The sequence below is a fragment of the Nyctibius grandis genome, chromosome 18, assembly GCF_013368605.1.
Source record: "Nyctibius grandis isolate bNycGra1 chromosome 18, bNycGra1.pri, whole genome shotgun sequence".
NCBI classification, from domain to species: domain Eukaryota; kingdom Metazoa; phylum Chordata; class Aves; order Nyctibiiformes; family Nyctibiidae; genus Nyctibius; species Nyctibius grandis.
Genome location: NC_090675.1, coordinates 10965114 through 10980704, shown reverse-complemented (window position 1 = coordinate 10980704; position 15591 = coordinate 10965114). Strand labels below are relative to the sequence as shown.

The following is a 15591-nucleotide window of genomic DNA, read 5'->3' as shown; positions in this document are numbered from 1 at the left end:
TAGGATTAAAATTTGGAATAGCACCATTCCAAAATGACAAGGAAACTAAAACATTCGTTTCTCTGGTGAGCAATTTTTTTGCTCCTATTAGAATGTATTTGCATATGAAAGAGAGTGGGGAAAAGAAAATCCTTCTCTAGCGTCCAAGGACGACTACATTTTCCAGTGTATTTCACTCTTCCACAAAATTTCCTGCAAGCGTTCTTGAACAGAAAGCTCTGAATTATTTTTTTTTCAAATTACACAAATACCATCATGCCATGTTCTAAGAAAATTAAAGAAATAACAGAAGATAATTTATCAAAGTACACATTCTACAAAATGATCCTGCTATAACCATTCTGGTGTTATATCCAACATCACAAACAGCATAAAAATTCCACTCACACACATATGCTTCCAAGCCTTTGTAGAAAAATACCACATCAGGAAATTAAAGAATGATACTACTAGGACACACTGATTCTGCTACAGCCCTCATGATTAAAGCTCAAATTCTTACTAAGCACTTTTAAACACTGTACCTGGCCATGTTCCAAAGTCAGCCACAGCCATGGAGGTTATTTAATATCAAGGCTGATAGGAGTCTACCTTCATCTACCCATCACTCTCACATAACAAAATAAAAAAGATATAGCTTTAAATATTAAAACGAACTCCAGATTTTTCTGGTGTTGGGGTGTACTGAAGAGCAATGCATTTCGGTAAAGGGCTGTATCCTCCCAATGCCGTTTGTGGAGTCTCCTGTTCCCTCTCCTGCAAAGCTGTGTGCACTCGTGTGCTCCAGCACCATCCCTGTACCGTGTCGTACGCACTCTCACCTCACACAGCTGAGTTCAGCTGAACACAACTGTCTTTTTTTCCATGATCACTGAAACTCCCAATAGGCAACTTGTAGCAAAATTACAGAACTCTGAAACCTAGAAAAACGTGCTGACAATTTGATGGATCAAGGCTATCAGTGCACTCTACAATATATAAACAAATATTAGACACATCAGCACTGTAAAAACTTTAATATATGATACTTTGGCCAAGTTAGGGCATTTCGGACCATAGGCGAGATTTCCCTAAAAGATACTCAGCTCTGTGATCTACACGCTTGAATCACAAGTACTTGCACACACGTGACACCCACAGGCCGGCCTGTAGCCCCTTCCCATGGCGTATGTGACAGACTAAGGAACGCCAAACGTTCCCAGAGAGCAGGAGACTCTGCCCGTTCCCAGGTGACTCCTACAAGGCACTACGGATGGAGCTCTAGGGATCTCCACAGTGAAGCACTATTTATTTTCTACAGTTTAGCCCTCGTATCTAAGCACTATTCTCTTCATTTAAATATGCTGTTGATAAGCTGCACTTCACACAAAGTACCACAGACAACACTGGAAAATAAGAAAAAGGGGTGGAAGTTATGAGAAGGACAGTCAGAACACAGTGGGGGGAAAAATAAAGAAAATATGTTACCCCTGTCATTTTTTTAAAAAACATGGCTTACTGCTGCAACAACGACGTTAATTTTTATAACCTCTCTGTATTTAGACGGCAGATAATTGCTATGGTTTGTACAACCTTATTCACTACCCATCACATCCACTACCACGTGCATTCTCTTTTTCCTTGTTACTGCTTATTATGGTCAAATACTATTGTCAATAAATAAATGCATTGACCACAAAAGCCTCTATCCTTTACACACATATTTGTAGTGCCTGTCATAAGCCACTTTCATTTAAGCATCTACTACCCCACTCAGGGGCCTACTTTTACAAAATTGGATGTAATAGCTAGTTTGACTCACAACAAAACTAAACTTCCAGCATCTCCCATGTGAGATATTTTCAAACTGTAACACTGGGGGTTCGTCCGCACCGACCGCACTCACCTGTTTGTAGAACAGCTGACCACATCCACGTTAGACAACTCCGAGAGCTTCCTCCTGTGTTTGAAAGCCAGTCTGCACTATTCCCACCCAGACAACTGTCATCGTTGAGAAGTGTCATCAGTGACAGACGCGTGACACAGTTCTGGCCCCGGCCAGTGGGACATTTCACACGCAGCAGGATTCTCCCATCGCCCCCGTCCTGCACCTCCAGTTAACCCACCCCCATCCCAGGTCTCTCCTCCTAGAAGCTCCCACTCTTCCGCTCCACTGGCCTCTGCTCCCCTCCATCTCCAGCACACACACCACCGTACGCTGCTATTCCCATAACTGGTAACACGGGACGAGATCTAACTCCAAGCACAACAATCTACACCAGTGCTAATGCGTCTCTACCACTGTAACCAACACTAAGGCTGCATGACCTAAAAACATTATCTATTACTTTAAGAATTGCCCAACTTTACAGGAAAGTTAGGACAGACTCAAACGGGCATAAATCCAAGCTACAGCTTGGAAAACTGAGACTATATTTTGTTTACAGAAAGTGATTATATCTTTGTAAATACCTGGTACTAAACAACAGCGAACACAGTCATTGATCACAGTCATTAAACAATCTATTACAGAAATTTAAAATGGACATCAGCTATTAAGTACCAGGCATAGTACATACCTGAATTTCAGAAACAAAACCCAAACATTTTCAGATAGATTACTCTCCTAATAATACTTATAACTTAATCTTTAATCAAGTGCTTACTCTCAGATTCTAAAGGTTACAGAGGAAATTGCAGCAACTGAGCCAAGCTTCTTTTTACTGAACGCTTTTGACCAGAAATAAATGGGTTTTCAGTAAACCCTAGAAGCTGTTCTGAGGACAGATCCTACTTTTTACATTGCTTCTCAGACCCCAGAAGGATTTTAAAATCTAAATTTCCCCCGTATCATCTTATTCTCTGTTCCAAGGACTTTAATTTTTCAATGAATTCAACAAAGTAGCCAGTTCTATTCTCAGGAAATCTCCAGAGTCAGGAAATAAGCACAGAAATCAGACTAACAGAAAACTAAACACAGCAAAGGTATTAACCAACAAATGTAGAAAAAAATTTAATTTATTCTTTATCTCGGCTGAAATCCTAACACCAGAATGGTTATAGGGGTGGCCACCACGCAGTCAGCACCAAGGACCTTTGCTCAACCCAGTGGAATACAGATGTGAACTGATTAAATGTTGCAACCCAGCTGCACACTCCACCCAAATAAACTATCCCCGGATCGTGCAAGAAGATTGTAGCGTTCCCTGTGTGCCACTTCAATCTTTCAAAAATAGAGAGGGGAAAATTTCTCACATTCTGTGTAAAAAGAGGACTCGCCTGCTCCACTGCAACTTTTCTTATTAAGACACGAAATGCACACTGTGCTCAAGTAACCAAAACTGCCATATAAAAAAAACCTGGGAGCTAGACCTCGTTGGTACACAAAATCTAGTAGTAAAGCTACTGTTCAGTGTTTGCTTACAAACAGGACTTGAAAAGCTAACCCTCAAACCCAGAACAGATGGGTCTACTTACATACAGGAGCCTACAGAAATAGTTTGACCTGAAATACAATATTATTCCCTCAAACCTCTCCCTCCATCATAAAACTCATTCATCTACGCTCAGTTTTGCAGACTAAGCCAGCTTCTCAATCCTCTTATTTTCTAACACTTAAATTACAGTTCTTTGTGATTTTTTTTAATATGCCATTTTAAAAAACATCACCAATTATATTAACAAATTATTTTTCATTTTAATAAAAGCAAACTCAGTTTTAGTAAGCTCTATACAACTTCGAGCTAGCTTTTCTCATGTGAAAAGCTGAATGTTATATATTCCAGACTAGAAGGCAAAACTTTCCAGAGGATTAAAGATACATGAGACCCAGATACAACCATTACAAGTCATCAAAAAACACTTCAAACATATCCCAAAGGCTTCCTTCTGCTTTACCTGCCCAAAGCTATTTTCACTCTCAATCCCATTGTTCCCCCAAGAAATCAAGCGACATCAAGCAGCCCCATGCACCACACACACTTGTTACTTGCCTTTATTTACTCTCTATTTGATCATCCCCACTGGTATGAATGCTTACACCCTCACGCAGCTATCAACACTAAAGGCGTTTGTGGCTTTGGATTAGTGAAATCGACAATTTAAACACATTCTTAAAAAAAGCTAAAAGAGTATGCAGGGGGGAAAGGGGGAAAGAACATCTGAGAGATGTCTTCTGAAAAATCAATATTGGACTGTAGATCCAGTCAGAAGCTGTTCTGCTGTGAACATTCGCAGAACTGAGAGGAAAGAGAAAATAGGGAAAGCTACCAGGGCCTAACTGTATCATCAGCATACAGCTGGATGTGGATACAAACACACCAAGATTTGCAGGTGCTGCAAACCAACATGCATTTCAAGTGACCTGTGAAACGCTGGCCTTGGCATAATTTATAGTGAACTGATTTATCCAAAATGGTCCTTGCCCAGCTTTGAGAAAAAAATGTTATTCACATTCCTTCCTTCTTGCATCAACTTACAAGACAATAATGAACAATCTCGTATATTACTTAGATAGAATTTCACTTAATTCCCAACATCTAATTTAAATGCAAGGAGTTATTATATCCATTTCATTTAATTCAGCACATTTGGGGAATAGTCATTTAAATGTTAACAGAATTTTTCTTCTCATGAAATTTGAAAAGAAAAACCCAACTTAAACATATAAGCTTTGCAAAATTTCCCATATAAAAAAACCTAATAAGATCATTGTTCTACTATACTTCTTCACAAGTAGAGTCAGAGTTCAATTTAGATAAAGCAATCGTTTAAAAAACACTGACATAGAGACTAAAGATAATCACCTGCAGATCCTGACATCGTGATGGTAAGTGTGAAACACAACACACACTGTGCTCTGTAATGTGCCCACTGCCAGCATCGCCTCTTTTGCCTCAGGCATCCTCATGGTTTTCTCCAAGAAATAACTGGATAAAAATGACTTAATCTCTTTCTTAGGAAATCACTGCCTATCTGCATCAGACAACAGGAAAACCCACTGAAGTATCACCCAAACCCAAAGCAGGCAGTACTGCGTGGAGCTCCTACTGGGATGGTTCTGGCCGGTACCCACAGCCCGCTCAAGACAGGCTCCTCGCAGTGGAGAGACTCTACCCAGCTGGACAACGACAGGTGACATTACCTTTAAAACACCATCCATAAGAAGTCAGGCAATTATAATGACATTTATATCACAGCTTCTAATGGAAAGTGTTTGCATACTGGAACTAGAAAGAACTAAACAGTGGTAATCTTCTAACTGGAAATTTCTGTTCACATTTTTCTGTCAAAGTCTACGCAGACAAAGCAGATGCATCATTTGAATGGAAAAGCTTCACATTTACCTGGACGAGTGAGGACCATCAGCAATGCTAAACACAACAGCCAAGTGCTCCAAACATCCTGGAAGGATTTTTTTTAAAAACTAGTTCTGACCATTTTATTTATTAATTTTAAGCATTTGTTGCCCATTACTAACAGCAAATTTCACTACACCAAAAATCAACATATCACACTGTAGGTGTTTTCTACTCCTAAGAAAAACCCCGAGTTATATTCTTCGTTAGTACCGATGCTGCATCTTAGCCAGCTGTAGTATCAGTACTTTAAAAGGCTCTTTGGATTTGTCTTGGATTTGCTTAGTTTGAATGTTTTGTAGGGATCTTCTCTGCGGATAACATTATCGGCGTGGATTACTCCTTCCAGAGCCTCTTGATCCAATCCTGGTGGATATTCTGTTCCACCTCCCAGAGAGAGCACCTCCTGCTTGCGGTTCGGTTGTGCTCAGGCTCACTCAGGAGGAGAGCTCCAGGATAAGCTTCAGAGTCCTTTTGTATTTTTTTGATCAATAACAAAAAAGTCATTTTAGACTAATATAAAATGTCCGATGAACGAGTTTAAAGCAAAGCAAACAATTGTCCATCTAAATGCTAATTAACACGGGACATTTTCCTAATTTTCAAGCACTGTTTTCCACTAACAGGTGAGATTTGAGGGACTGGAAAAAGACCGTGATACAGAGCTTTAGCTTAGGAAAAAATCTCTCACACCGTAAGTCTTAAAGGGTTTCATAAAACAAATTTTCATAATACACCTTTTTCTAAAATTTAATGCTTACCAGACTGGACTTTTGCATTATTATTTGCATTAACTATGCAAAACATCATCGTGGTTCTCAGCAATATCAGACATCAGAAGGGGAACTTATCCTGCAGTTATTCATAATTTTTGAAGCTGTAGCATCTCTTTTTTTCCTGATATACATTCCAGCAATTTTGTCCAAATCAAATTATCTGTATTGCGTACTGGCTCAGCACGACACGTTCCTTTAAAGTAACAGTTAGGAGATTATCGGTTTATCCTGGAAACGTCTTTCCTGCTGCTGTGCTTAGTATCAGTATAGTGATAAAACCCTCTTAAAATAGTTCTAGGGTCCAGGCAACAATCAATTGTAGGCAGTATTCTCCGGATTTTTATTTAGCAATGACTTTAGTGATTTCAGGCCTTTGGAGGCCAGGAATGAACATTAGATTTAGGCTAAATTATTTCTGCCTCTAAAAGCTATGGCAGCTTGCACATAATGTCCTATCTCAACACCGACAACCAGACTGGAATGTTACACTGCTGTTTGACTTTCTGAATAAAAAGTGTTAGAAGCAAATACCTTAAAAACCACACTGCAATTTATAGATCTGTAAATGAGGACTTTTTTTAAAAAAATAAGTCATATACTTTTTTCTATTGTCATTTGTAACAGGTTTCCCACAGAGATGCCTTTTAACATAGTTTTGATAATAATAAAACAGATTGCTTGATTTCACAATTTTTTATGAAGGACTAACTTTTCAAATTTAGCGATGTATAAGACAAATACAATCCCCACACACCTTACAGGGTCATACTTTCTTATCCCACAGGAGTGGATATATCCCAACCAACAAGACATTTTCATAAAACCCCAGCAGCAGCAGTAACAGCGCGAACCAGCAACAAAAGCAATTACTCCCCATCTACCTCCGCAGAAGTTGCAGTTCCTCTTCACTGGTCGAGGAATCCTGCACGAAAACAGCACGAGCGCCTCTCGCAGAGGTATGAAGGCTTTACCCCGCCCTCCCAAACCTATGAGCCTTAGCAGGTTCATCAGATTTTTTATTATTATTATTATTATTATTTGTAAGGATCCCACCAGATGGCAGCAGCATGTCTCCCCAGCAAAACTGGGAGCACTTCTGCAAAGGACAGCTCCTTATTCTTAGAATATACACAAGACTTCCAAAAATCCCACAGACAATTTGAAACACGGCGCAAACAGAGTTTGTGGCTAAAACTAAAATCTGGATTTTTTTTTCAACGCTTTAAGAACGTGTCAACAGTGCAGACTCGAGAGCAAATCGCTTTGTTTTCAGCAAATCGGGTACGCAACTTGGTGTGGGGCAATTTGCCACGCTCAAGCGCAGTTAGGCAAATCTGCAGAACCTGGGGGAAGGCACCTACACATCTTCTCCTGCTCCAGCAACCCCCCTGCCCCGCTTTTGTCACCGTTCAGAAACACCAAGCTTTGACATTGCATTAACATGCACATCTTTATGTTAAAGCACAATGAAGAGGGATAAACGCAGCAATTTAATGCCGACTGTTCAAAAGATCCTCTTCTACTTCTCCAGCGTGGGTTAAGTTCACTTTAAAATCCACATGTAGTCAAAGGAGATAACGTGCCAAGGGTAGCTGATTTAGAACATGAGGGTGACTAGAAGAGCAAGGAGAGCTCGTGCACACAAACACGGGCGGCAGCAATTCAAGCCTGCAGGAGTTAAAAACGAAAATGCTGAAGCACGACGCTCTGGCTCTTCATGAGTGAAAAACTCCAGCGCCACATTAGCTACCCCAAAACATCATAAAGTACCAGACAAATGAACTAATGACAAACGCTAATTCAACTGCCAAGTCAAAATCTCTCTCAGTAAGCTAACGGGAAACTCAATACCACACACTACTGATTCCTTGTTTGAGTAGCTAAACTTAACTGCAGGGTAAGTTCTCTTTCTAGACAATGCAATGACACATCTGAGTAGCGAGATGAAAGACGACTACTTCAAATACTCACACTGTCTGTAAAATAACATCCATTTCCCTCTGAAGTACAGATAGGAGCTTTCCAGTTATCTATTAGTGCCCATACATGCTCAGAAAGAGATACAGATCCCTACGCAAAACTAGCTCAGGCCTCACGTTACTGAAAATTCTGTGTTACTCTCCTACCAAAGTATACATTTTTCACATCTAAGTCAACTTAAACTATAAATATCCAAATCAATATTTATGTTCAGTTGCATTATCTCACATGGCTAAAATTAAATTACACAAGCCTTCTTTTATGCTTTGAATCAAATCTAAAATTCAGTTTAATTATTGCTTACAGACTCTCAGATTCAGTCTGCATTCACTTGCAGAAGTTAACACGAAATGCCAAAAGCCTAACAGTGACCACTGAATTCAAATATACGTGAGCAAAGAGGAACTAATTCCAACCAATTACATTCTCAGTCTGCGTAGCCTTACAGCTTTACCAAAGCAGACCTGACCTCCAAGCTTCTGCTTTTATTTTATTTAACACCCTCCCTCCTTTTTTATTTTTTTTTCTTTTTTTTCTTTCCCCCCAAGCTGTTGTTACCTTGATGTAAAAGCTGTAGTTACAACTTTGCAAGCATAGTCCCACTAGTGGCAGTTCCTGCTCATGTGGACGCAGTTGCAGGGTCAGGGGTCTCGGGATGGGTGGACACTTTCAGCTCCGTTCTACCTGATGTCAGTCAAGTGCAGACCCTTCTGCTTTCTACACTTCTTTTTTTTTTACCCTCAGCATTCTTAATGATATTATATTTAAATATGCAAGCCTGACCTTTTATTCTACTGAATATTATGAAAGCAGATCTCTCTCGGCACCTTACTTTTTGGCAAATAAAACTGAAAAACTAAAGACTTAGAAAATACATACAGGTAAGCAAAATGCTTGTAGAAACGATAACAAGGTCTCATCTTACATAACAATCTAAATTTAAGCAAGCCTGTAACAATTAGCTTAAAAAAACTCCACACTTCATCAAAAAATATAGGAACAGATGGAAATAATCTTTAGATAATTTTTTACAGCAGATTTCTTGTCAGTTTTCATTCTTTTCTACCAACTTTTTTATCCTGTACCACAGCAAGATCAGGGCAGCGCTGACTGTACAACAGCACCCCTCCGACGCTGAAAACTTAGCATGTAAATTAACTCCCCAGGCCTTCCGAATTAAGGGCCACAAGATCGACTGTTACACTAACCTACGCGTAGTCTTTGCAGCTTGTTCAGCCTCCTCAGAAAACACGGTTTTATTACACACACTCGTCTGGTTATGAGTGACCAGCTTTGAGGGCTGGGACGAAGGAATAAGGAGTCTTGCTCTTCTGAGGCCTGTCCTGCCAAGCACTCCGCCACCCCACGCTGGTACAGACTGCAACCCCAGCCACGTAATACTTCTGTCCCAGTAAAATTAACGTACGGACAGTACCTAGAGCAAAACTCCTCAAGCACCACAGAAAGCCGTGTTGACCGAACGCTGCGGAAAGTTCTGCGCAGTGGCACGCTTCAAACTTTGTGTTTGTGGCACAGGAAATGTGCTGCAACCCGCCGGCCCCCACAGCCACCACCCAGGCATCCTTCGGGCTTCTAATGAACCTTTCAGCGTGCGGCGAACTGACAACTTTTTATTAAAAAAAAAAATATAAAAAATCATGCCAGCTTTGCGTCAGCGATCCTGAAGGACAGTAATTACATAATTATATTAAGGTGGTCTCAAAATATATTCGAAGAGATTACGCTCCACTGACCGAATCCTCTGAAATAGCAGCTGGGGAAATAGAAGGCCTGTAGGCAGTACTACAGTAAGGCAGAAAATCCCATTTACATTTATGAGAGGAGAGCAAAGTTCAGATAATTCTGTTTCAGGTGGCATATAGCATACCACTGCAGGTCAAACAGTCTCCTAGACAAAGATCTTGACAGGTGACTGAAGAAGGAAGACATTTTCATACGCTTTTAATTTCTAACTCTTAAGTCAGGTCAAAACATATATTCTAATGCTCATTTGTTAACCTGAAATTTTAGGAAGCACAGCTTAGCTACAGAGAATACATATTCTAATAAATGCACAGAAGGTACATAAACATGTGGCATTTGTCTCAAAAGAGACTGATGGTGTGGCCTGTTAGTCAGAGGTTGCTCTTCACCACTCTAAACCTCGTTCTGCCAACAAAAAGAAGTGAAGCCAACTTTCTAAGAACAGAGAAGAACCAGTAAAAAAATTCGTAGTAAGCAGCTTTCTCGCATTCTGATTCAAATGACAAAAGCAAGAATGAATTATGATCTGGTAAAAAAATGAAAAGGACAAATCGGTTCAGGTTTTGTTCTTTACTCACCAGACGACACCAAAGGCTCCATATCCAATAGGTCTGTCCGGCTCAATATCCAGTTGCTGTTGTGGATGTTGTGAGTGCTGATGATGGTGCGCTTTAACTGCAGCAGCTGCTGCAGCTTGTACCTGAGCTGGGGCTGCTGCAGCTGGTCCAGGGGCCTGACCCGGTGCCGGTGATGGGAAATATGGCTGCTGCTGCCCTGGGTTTAACATTGCCGCGGCCGCGGCCGCAGCTGCCGCGGCCGCAGCCGCCGAAGAGGCATGCTGCTGTACGGGATGGACTGCAGCCGCAGAGCCTGGATGCAAGTGATGTTGAGGGTGGTGGTGGTGATGGAGGTGAGGAGGAGGGAGGTGAGGAAGGTGGTGGTGATGGTGGTGGTGGTGACCTGCTGCTGCTGCAGACGTACCGCCATTGTAAGCCGCCATCATTTTTGCGTTGGCTGTTGTGCCACAAAGAGACATTCAAAAAAATGCCCTTTGATTGGATAACAACTGGGTCAAGCTGTCATTTGGCCATAAAAATGAAATCTGCTACGCTTTAAAAGAAGTTGGGTTTCATCATAGACGGCCCACCTTTAAAAACATTGAGCTCAACTGGCCTTATCTCTTCACGAAGCCAAACAATTTGGAGAATCTCTTCATGTGTGCGCGAGCCAGAGTGCACGAACCCTCTTCCCCCAAGAGTCCAGCCGTGGTTGGCTACTGAAACTCCATCCTTGGGCAACTGGGTTGGGTTTTGTTTGTTTTTTTTTCCTTCACTTTTGGGTTGTTTTTTTTTAATAAAAAAGAAATACGGCGATCAATCCCCCTTCCCTCCAGGAGGATTTAGAGTCTCTCCCCTGGAATACCCTGAGAGGACTGACAAGTCTACCCCTTCCATTCCCACATCCTCTCCATTTATCTCCTCGAAAGCTCCCTGAGCGCCCAGGCACCTCCTACATAGTTCCCTCCTTTCAGACACCTGCTCCCTCAAACAGAGAGGAAAAAAAAAAAAAGAAAAAAAAACAAAAAACAAAACTTGGGAGTTTGCAACTTTTCCTTGAAGGCCTGGAACACAGACACGCACCCAGAAAAAGTGAAGAGGGACGGAAGGAGTGAGGAGAGGAGGGCGAGGATAAGGAGGGGGAGGGCAAAAGGGGATGAAAAGAAGATAAAAATAGATGGAGGAAGAGAAAGGGACGGGGCAGAGAAGAAAACAACGGGGGAGCGAGGGGGAGCAGGGGCGAGGGGACAGAAATGGGAGCGGGGAAAGTGACAAATGAATGACAGGGAAGAGCGCGGGGCCGGGGGATAAAGAGGGGCGAGGGGGAGGATGCGCCGGGGGCGGCGAGGGGCGGCGGCGGCGCCCTGACAGGCTGACCCGGCGCCGGCGGCGGGCAGCGCCTCTGCGGGGGGCGCCGGCGGCTCGGCCGCCCCCTCCGGCGGGGCGGGGGAGGCGCGGGCCGGGGAGGGGGAGGGGGTCTCCGCTGCGTGCGTGCGGCAGGCAGAGGTGGGGGGCTGCGGGCTCTCAGGCCCCCGCCGCGCAGCGCCGCTCCGCCCCCCGGCCGCCGCCGCCGCCGCCTCGGCCGCCCGACCCGCCGCCGCCGCCGCCGCCGCCACTCACCTCCTCACGGAGCCCCAGCGCGGAGCGCACAGCGGGCACGCGCACCCGGCCTGCCCTCCCCCCCGCCGGCCCCCCCCCGCCCCCATGCGGGGCGCGCGCCCGACACCCGCCCGCAGCCAATCGGACCCGGCCCACCAGGCTCCGCGAGAGCCGCCCCCACCCAATCACCGCGCGGGACCCAGCTCGGCCGGCCCATAGGACTCGGCCGCTGCAGAGACTCCCTGACTCAGTCCCGCCCCCTTGACCCCCGCCGCCCAATCACCGCGCGCCTCCGCGCCCAGAGCTAGCGAGACCCCGCGAGATTCCCTCACCTCATACAACCCTCACCTCGGGTGGCCCCGCCTTCTTCACCTTTCCTGCCAATCACATGGCGCCGCTCCAGCCTGCTGGCCAATGGACTCTCCCCCTGAGCCGAGTCCCGCCCCCAAGACCTGCTTTTTGCCCAATCGCAGCCCCCTATCCCATCCAATTAGCCAATGAGAAGAAAAGAAAGGCCGAAAAGGGGTTACTGGGCCAATAGTACTCGGAGGCGAGGCGGCGGCGTGACTGACAGCTCCCCGCACGAGTGATTAGCGGCGATGGGCGTTAAAGGAGCCGCTGGTGTGCAAATCGCAGCGCGAGGCGCCGGGTGACGGACGAGGAAGTCGCTGGTGCGCCCGCCCGCAGGTGGGCAGCTGGCCAATGGGAGGCGGGGAGCCGGCTGATGAGCGGCGGGAGGGGCCAATGGCGCGCCCGGGGCGGGGTGAGATAAGGACGCGGCGGGGCGCGGAGGTCACTGTGGGCGCTGAGGGTGGTGGCGGGAAGGGGAGCGCGAGCCGCTGTGAGGGCCGGGCGGGAAGGGGAGCGCGAGCCGCTGTGAGGGCCGGGCGGGGCGGGAAGGGGAGCGCGAGCCGCTGTGAGGGCCGGGCCGGGCGGGAAGGGGAGCGCGAGCCGCTGTGAGGGCCGGGCGGGAAGGGGAGCGCGAGCCGCTGTGAGGGCCGGGCGCGGCGCGGCGCGGCACGGCAGGGACGAGAGCGGCCTGTGCCCTCTGTCCGCTGTCGTGGCTTTCCCGGGACCCTCTGGCCGTCCGCGCCTGGGACGGCGGTGCTGGCTCTGGGGTGAGCCCGCTCTCCTGCCCGCCCAGGGCCGAGCGGGGGAAGAGCAGCTCGGTTTCCTGAGGTAGATGTTTTTGCCTCAGCCCCGCTCTCCAGAGGAAGGTGATTACTAAAGCTGTCTTTCACAAAAGAAGCTTGCCTAACCTAGCTAACGGAAAGGCGAATGTGCTTTAAAGGCGGAGACTGGCCTCGAAATGTGTGGGGGGTTTTCTGGTTGTCTTTTTGGGTTTTTCTTGTTTTTTTTTTTCCTTCAGTTTGAAGACCAGAAGGTAAAGCGTGAAGCAAGTGAGACTGGGGAAAGTGCAGAGTGCTGGCACTGAGGGCCTGAGCCTTGTCTGTAGGCTCCAGGTGGGGAGCACAGTGTCACACTGTAGGATGAGCTTCAGGAGGGAAAAATTAAAAATCAGAGATTTAGTAGCTTTTCAGCAGATAGCTAGTAGCAGATACTATAGGCAACTCTCCTCTAAGTCTGTTTTTCTGAGGCTTGCTGCAGCATGCTCATCAACACGCTCAGAAGCTGTGTTTCAAATGTGAAGTACGTGTTAACCTAGGACCAAAACGTGGTTTTTTGTGGTTTGTTGTTTTAGTTCACTTGTGCCATTAATCTGCATGCTTGGGGAGTGCAGTGTGGTTCTTCAAAGCATAAGTGTTCCCTAAAACAGAGAGATTAATAAAAATGTGACAGTTTTAACACTTTCCACTTGCTTGTGTGAATATTAATCATATCTGATTAATAGTTTTACTTCAGGAAAACTCCTAGTTATCAGAGCCTTACCCATGATGGTAGTAGAGTTAAATTAACTGTGATGGTGATAAAGAGGTTCCTTCACATGATTAAATTGGGTGAGCAGTTCCAAAGGAAATAAATGACTGATGGTGAATTTGTACATGCCCCTGTTACAGTGAGCTGACAGCCTTTCCTCCTCTGTATCTGATTCCTGTCTGAACAGAGGAAAAAAGCCTGGCAGAGCTATAATAGCACAACTGCATTGCTGAAGTTTTACCAAGAAATCCCTGATGGCACAGCATCAAGTGCTGTGATCTCTTTTATGTATGTCTTTCTAAAAATGGAACATCATCATTGGACTTCAATACAGCATGGGGGAAAGGAGACTATAAATATGAAAGCCTGTTGCAATTCCTAACACTTGAGTGTAAAATCTTTTTAAGAATGGGTTTTGGATACTTTTTGTCTGCTCTTTCAGAATGTAAAGAAGAAAAGTCTTGTGGGAATTAAGACAAGTTTCTTTTAATAAACTGTTTCTGTTGCATTTTGAAATGTTGTTAGCTAATATTCCAGTCTGGAATTATAGTAGAGTTTTACTATCATGTCACAGTTTAAAAAACACAGAGACTTCACTCTTAAAAAAAAAAAAAAAAAAAGCAAGAGTAGATTTGGTTTGCAGCCGTTTTATACTGCTATGTACTGGAAAAAGAGACAGAATACTTATTTAGAACTCGTAGCTGTCTGAAGTTTTTATTGAGGTTGATAACAAACTGCTGATGTGAATATGGTATGCACCAAGGATTCTTTTGGTCTCTGCTTCCCCTCAAGCTCTGGAGAGGTATGGTGTGGTGCGTGGGACAGTGGAAGGAAGTGGATACAAAGTAGGTTGGGTGGGCGTGGGCATAGGGAAGTGCTGTGGGGATTGGAAGGCTTTTAAAACTCTCCCACACATTTTCATTATGGAGAATTTTCTTTCTCTGTTATTACAAAATCTTTCCAAGTAGTAAAATCAAACAATTGCCTAATAATCATCCTAGGGAAACTTGGGTTCTAAATGTATTTGCAGATTAATGTCTCAGTGGCATTATTCAAGTCCAAATATAGAGTGTCGTCTTAATTTTTATTTTCGGTTAGGTACATTACTGAGTTAATTGGACTGCATGTCTTTAAACAATTGGTTTTCAGTAGAGTTTAATTTTTACTGGTGTATTTGCTGAAAGTCAGTCGTCTTCAACTGCATGTTGGGAAGAAAAAGGAAGGAAGAAATTATTTATCTTGTTCTTGCCACTGGAGTAAGTGTCATGTCCTAGAAATACTCTAAAAGTGTCACTGGACACTGTCATGTAGATGAATTTTAGACCGTGAGAGCAAAAGAAGTGAATTGGGTTGCAGTCCTGGCATTGTCAGGAGTGTTTCTGACAGCTCTTGACTGGACTACTACAAATGATTCTTTCCAATTTCCATGTCTGTAAAGTGTAAGTAAAATCTGGGAGCCACTTTGTTATTTGTTTTAGTTTAACTAAATGCTACAACAATATTATCCGTCTTTTATTTGCCCTTTGAAGTTGAACCAGCGCTTTTCAATGAGGTGGGAGACTGGTGAGATGGGAGCTGAAGGGATACACTTATCTTGTGCATCCATATGGACTTGTGGCAGATGCCGGTGTTGAATGACCCACCCTAACAAGTATATCTTCCTTCCACACTGGGTTTATAAACACTTTTAACTGGTGTCCC

The 15591-nt window shown here is 44.3% G+C and overlaps 2 protein-coding genes across 8 annotated transcripts in view; one reads left to right on the top strand and one right to left on the bottom strand.

Annotated features, from left to right (window-relative positions):
• Positions 1 to 11750, bottom strand: part of NLK (nemo like kinase) — a 52779-nt gene extending 41029 nt beyond the window's left edge. For both annotated transcript variants that reach the window (XM_068415803.1, XM_068415802.1), the window contains exon 1: positions 10435 to 11750. In XM_068415803.1, the coding sequence (XP_068271904.1) occupies positions 10435 to 10892 (458 nt within the window). In that variant the 5' untranslated portion in view covers positions 10893 to 11750. The remainder of the gene's footprint in view (positions 1 to 10434) is intronic.
• A 1005-nt stretch (positions 11751 to 12755) lies between these two features.
• LYRM9 (LYR motif containing 9) overlaps positions 12756 to 15591 on the top strand; it is a 31146-nt gene continuing 28310 nt past the window's right edge. For 4 of the 6 annotated variants that reach the window (XM_068415730.1, XM_068415724.1, XM_068415729.1 and 1 more), the window contains exon 1: positions 12981 to 13229. The gene's annotated coding sequence lies outside the window, so the exon portion shown is untranslated. The other 2 variants (XM_068415728.1, XM_068415727.1) reach the window with 2 other exon arrangements.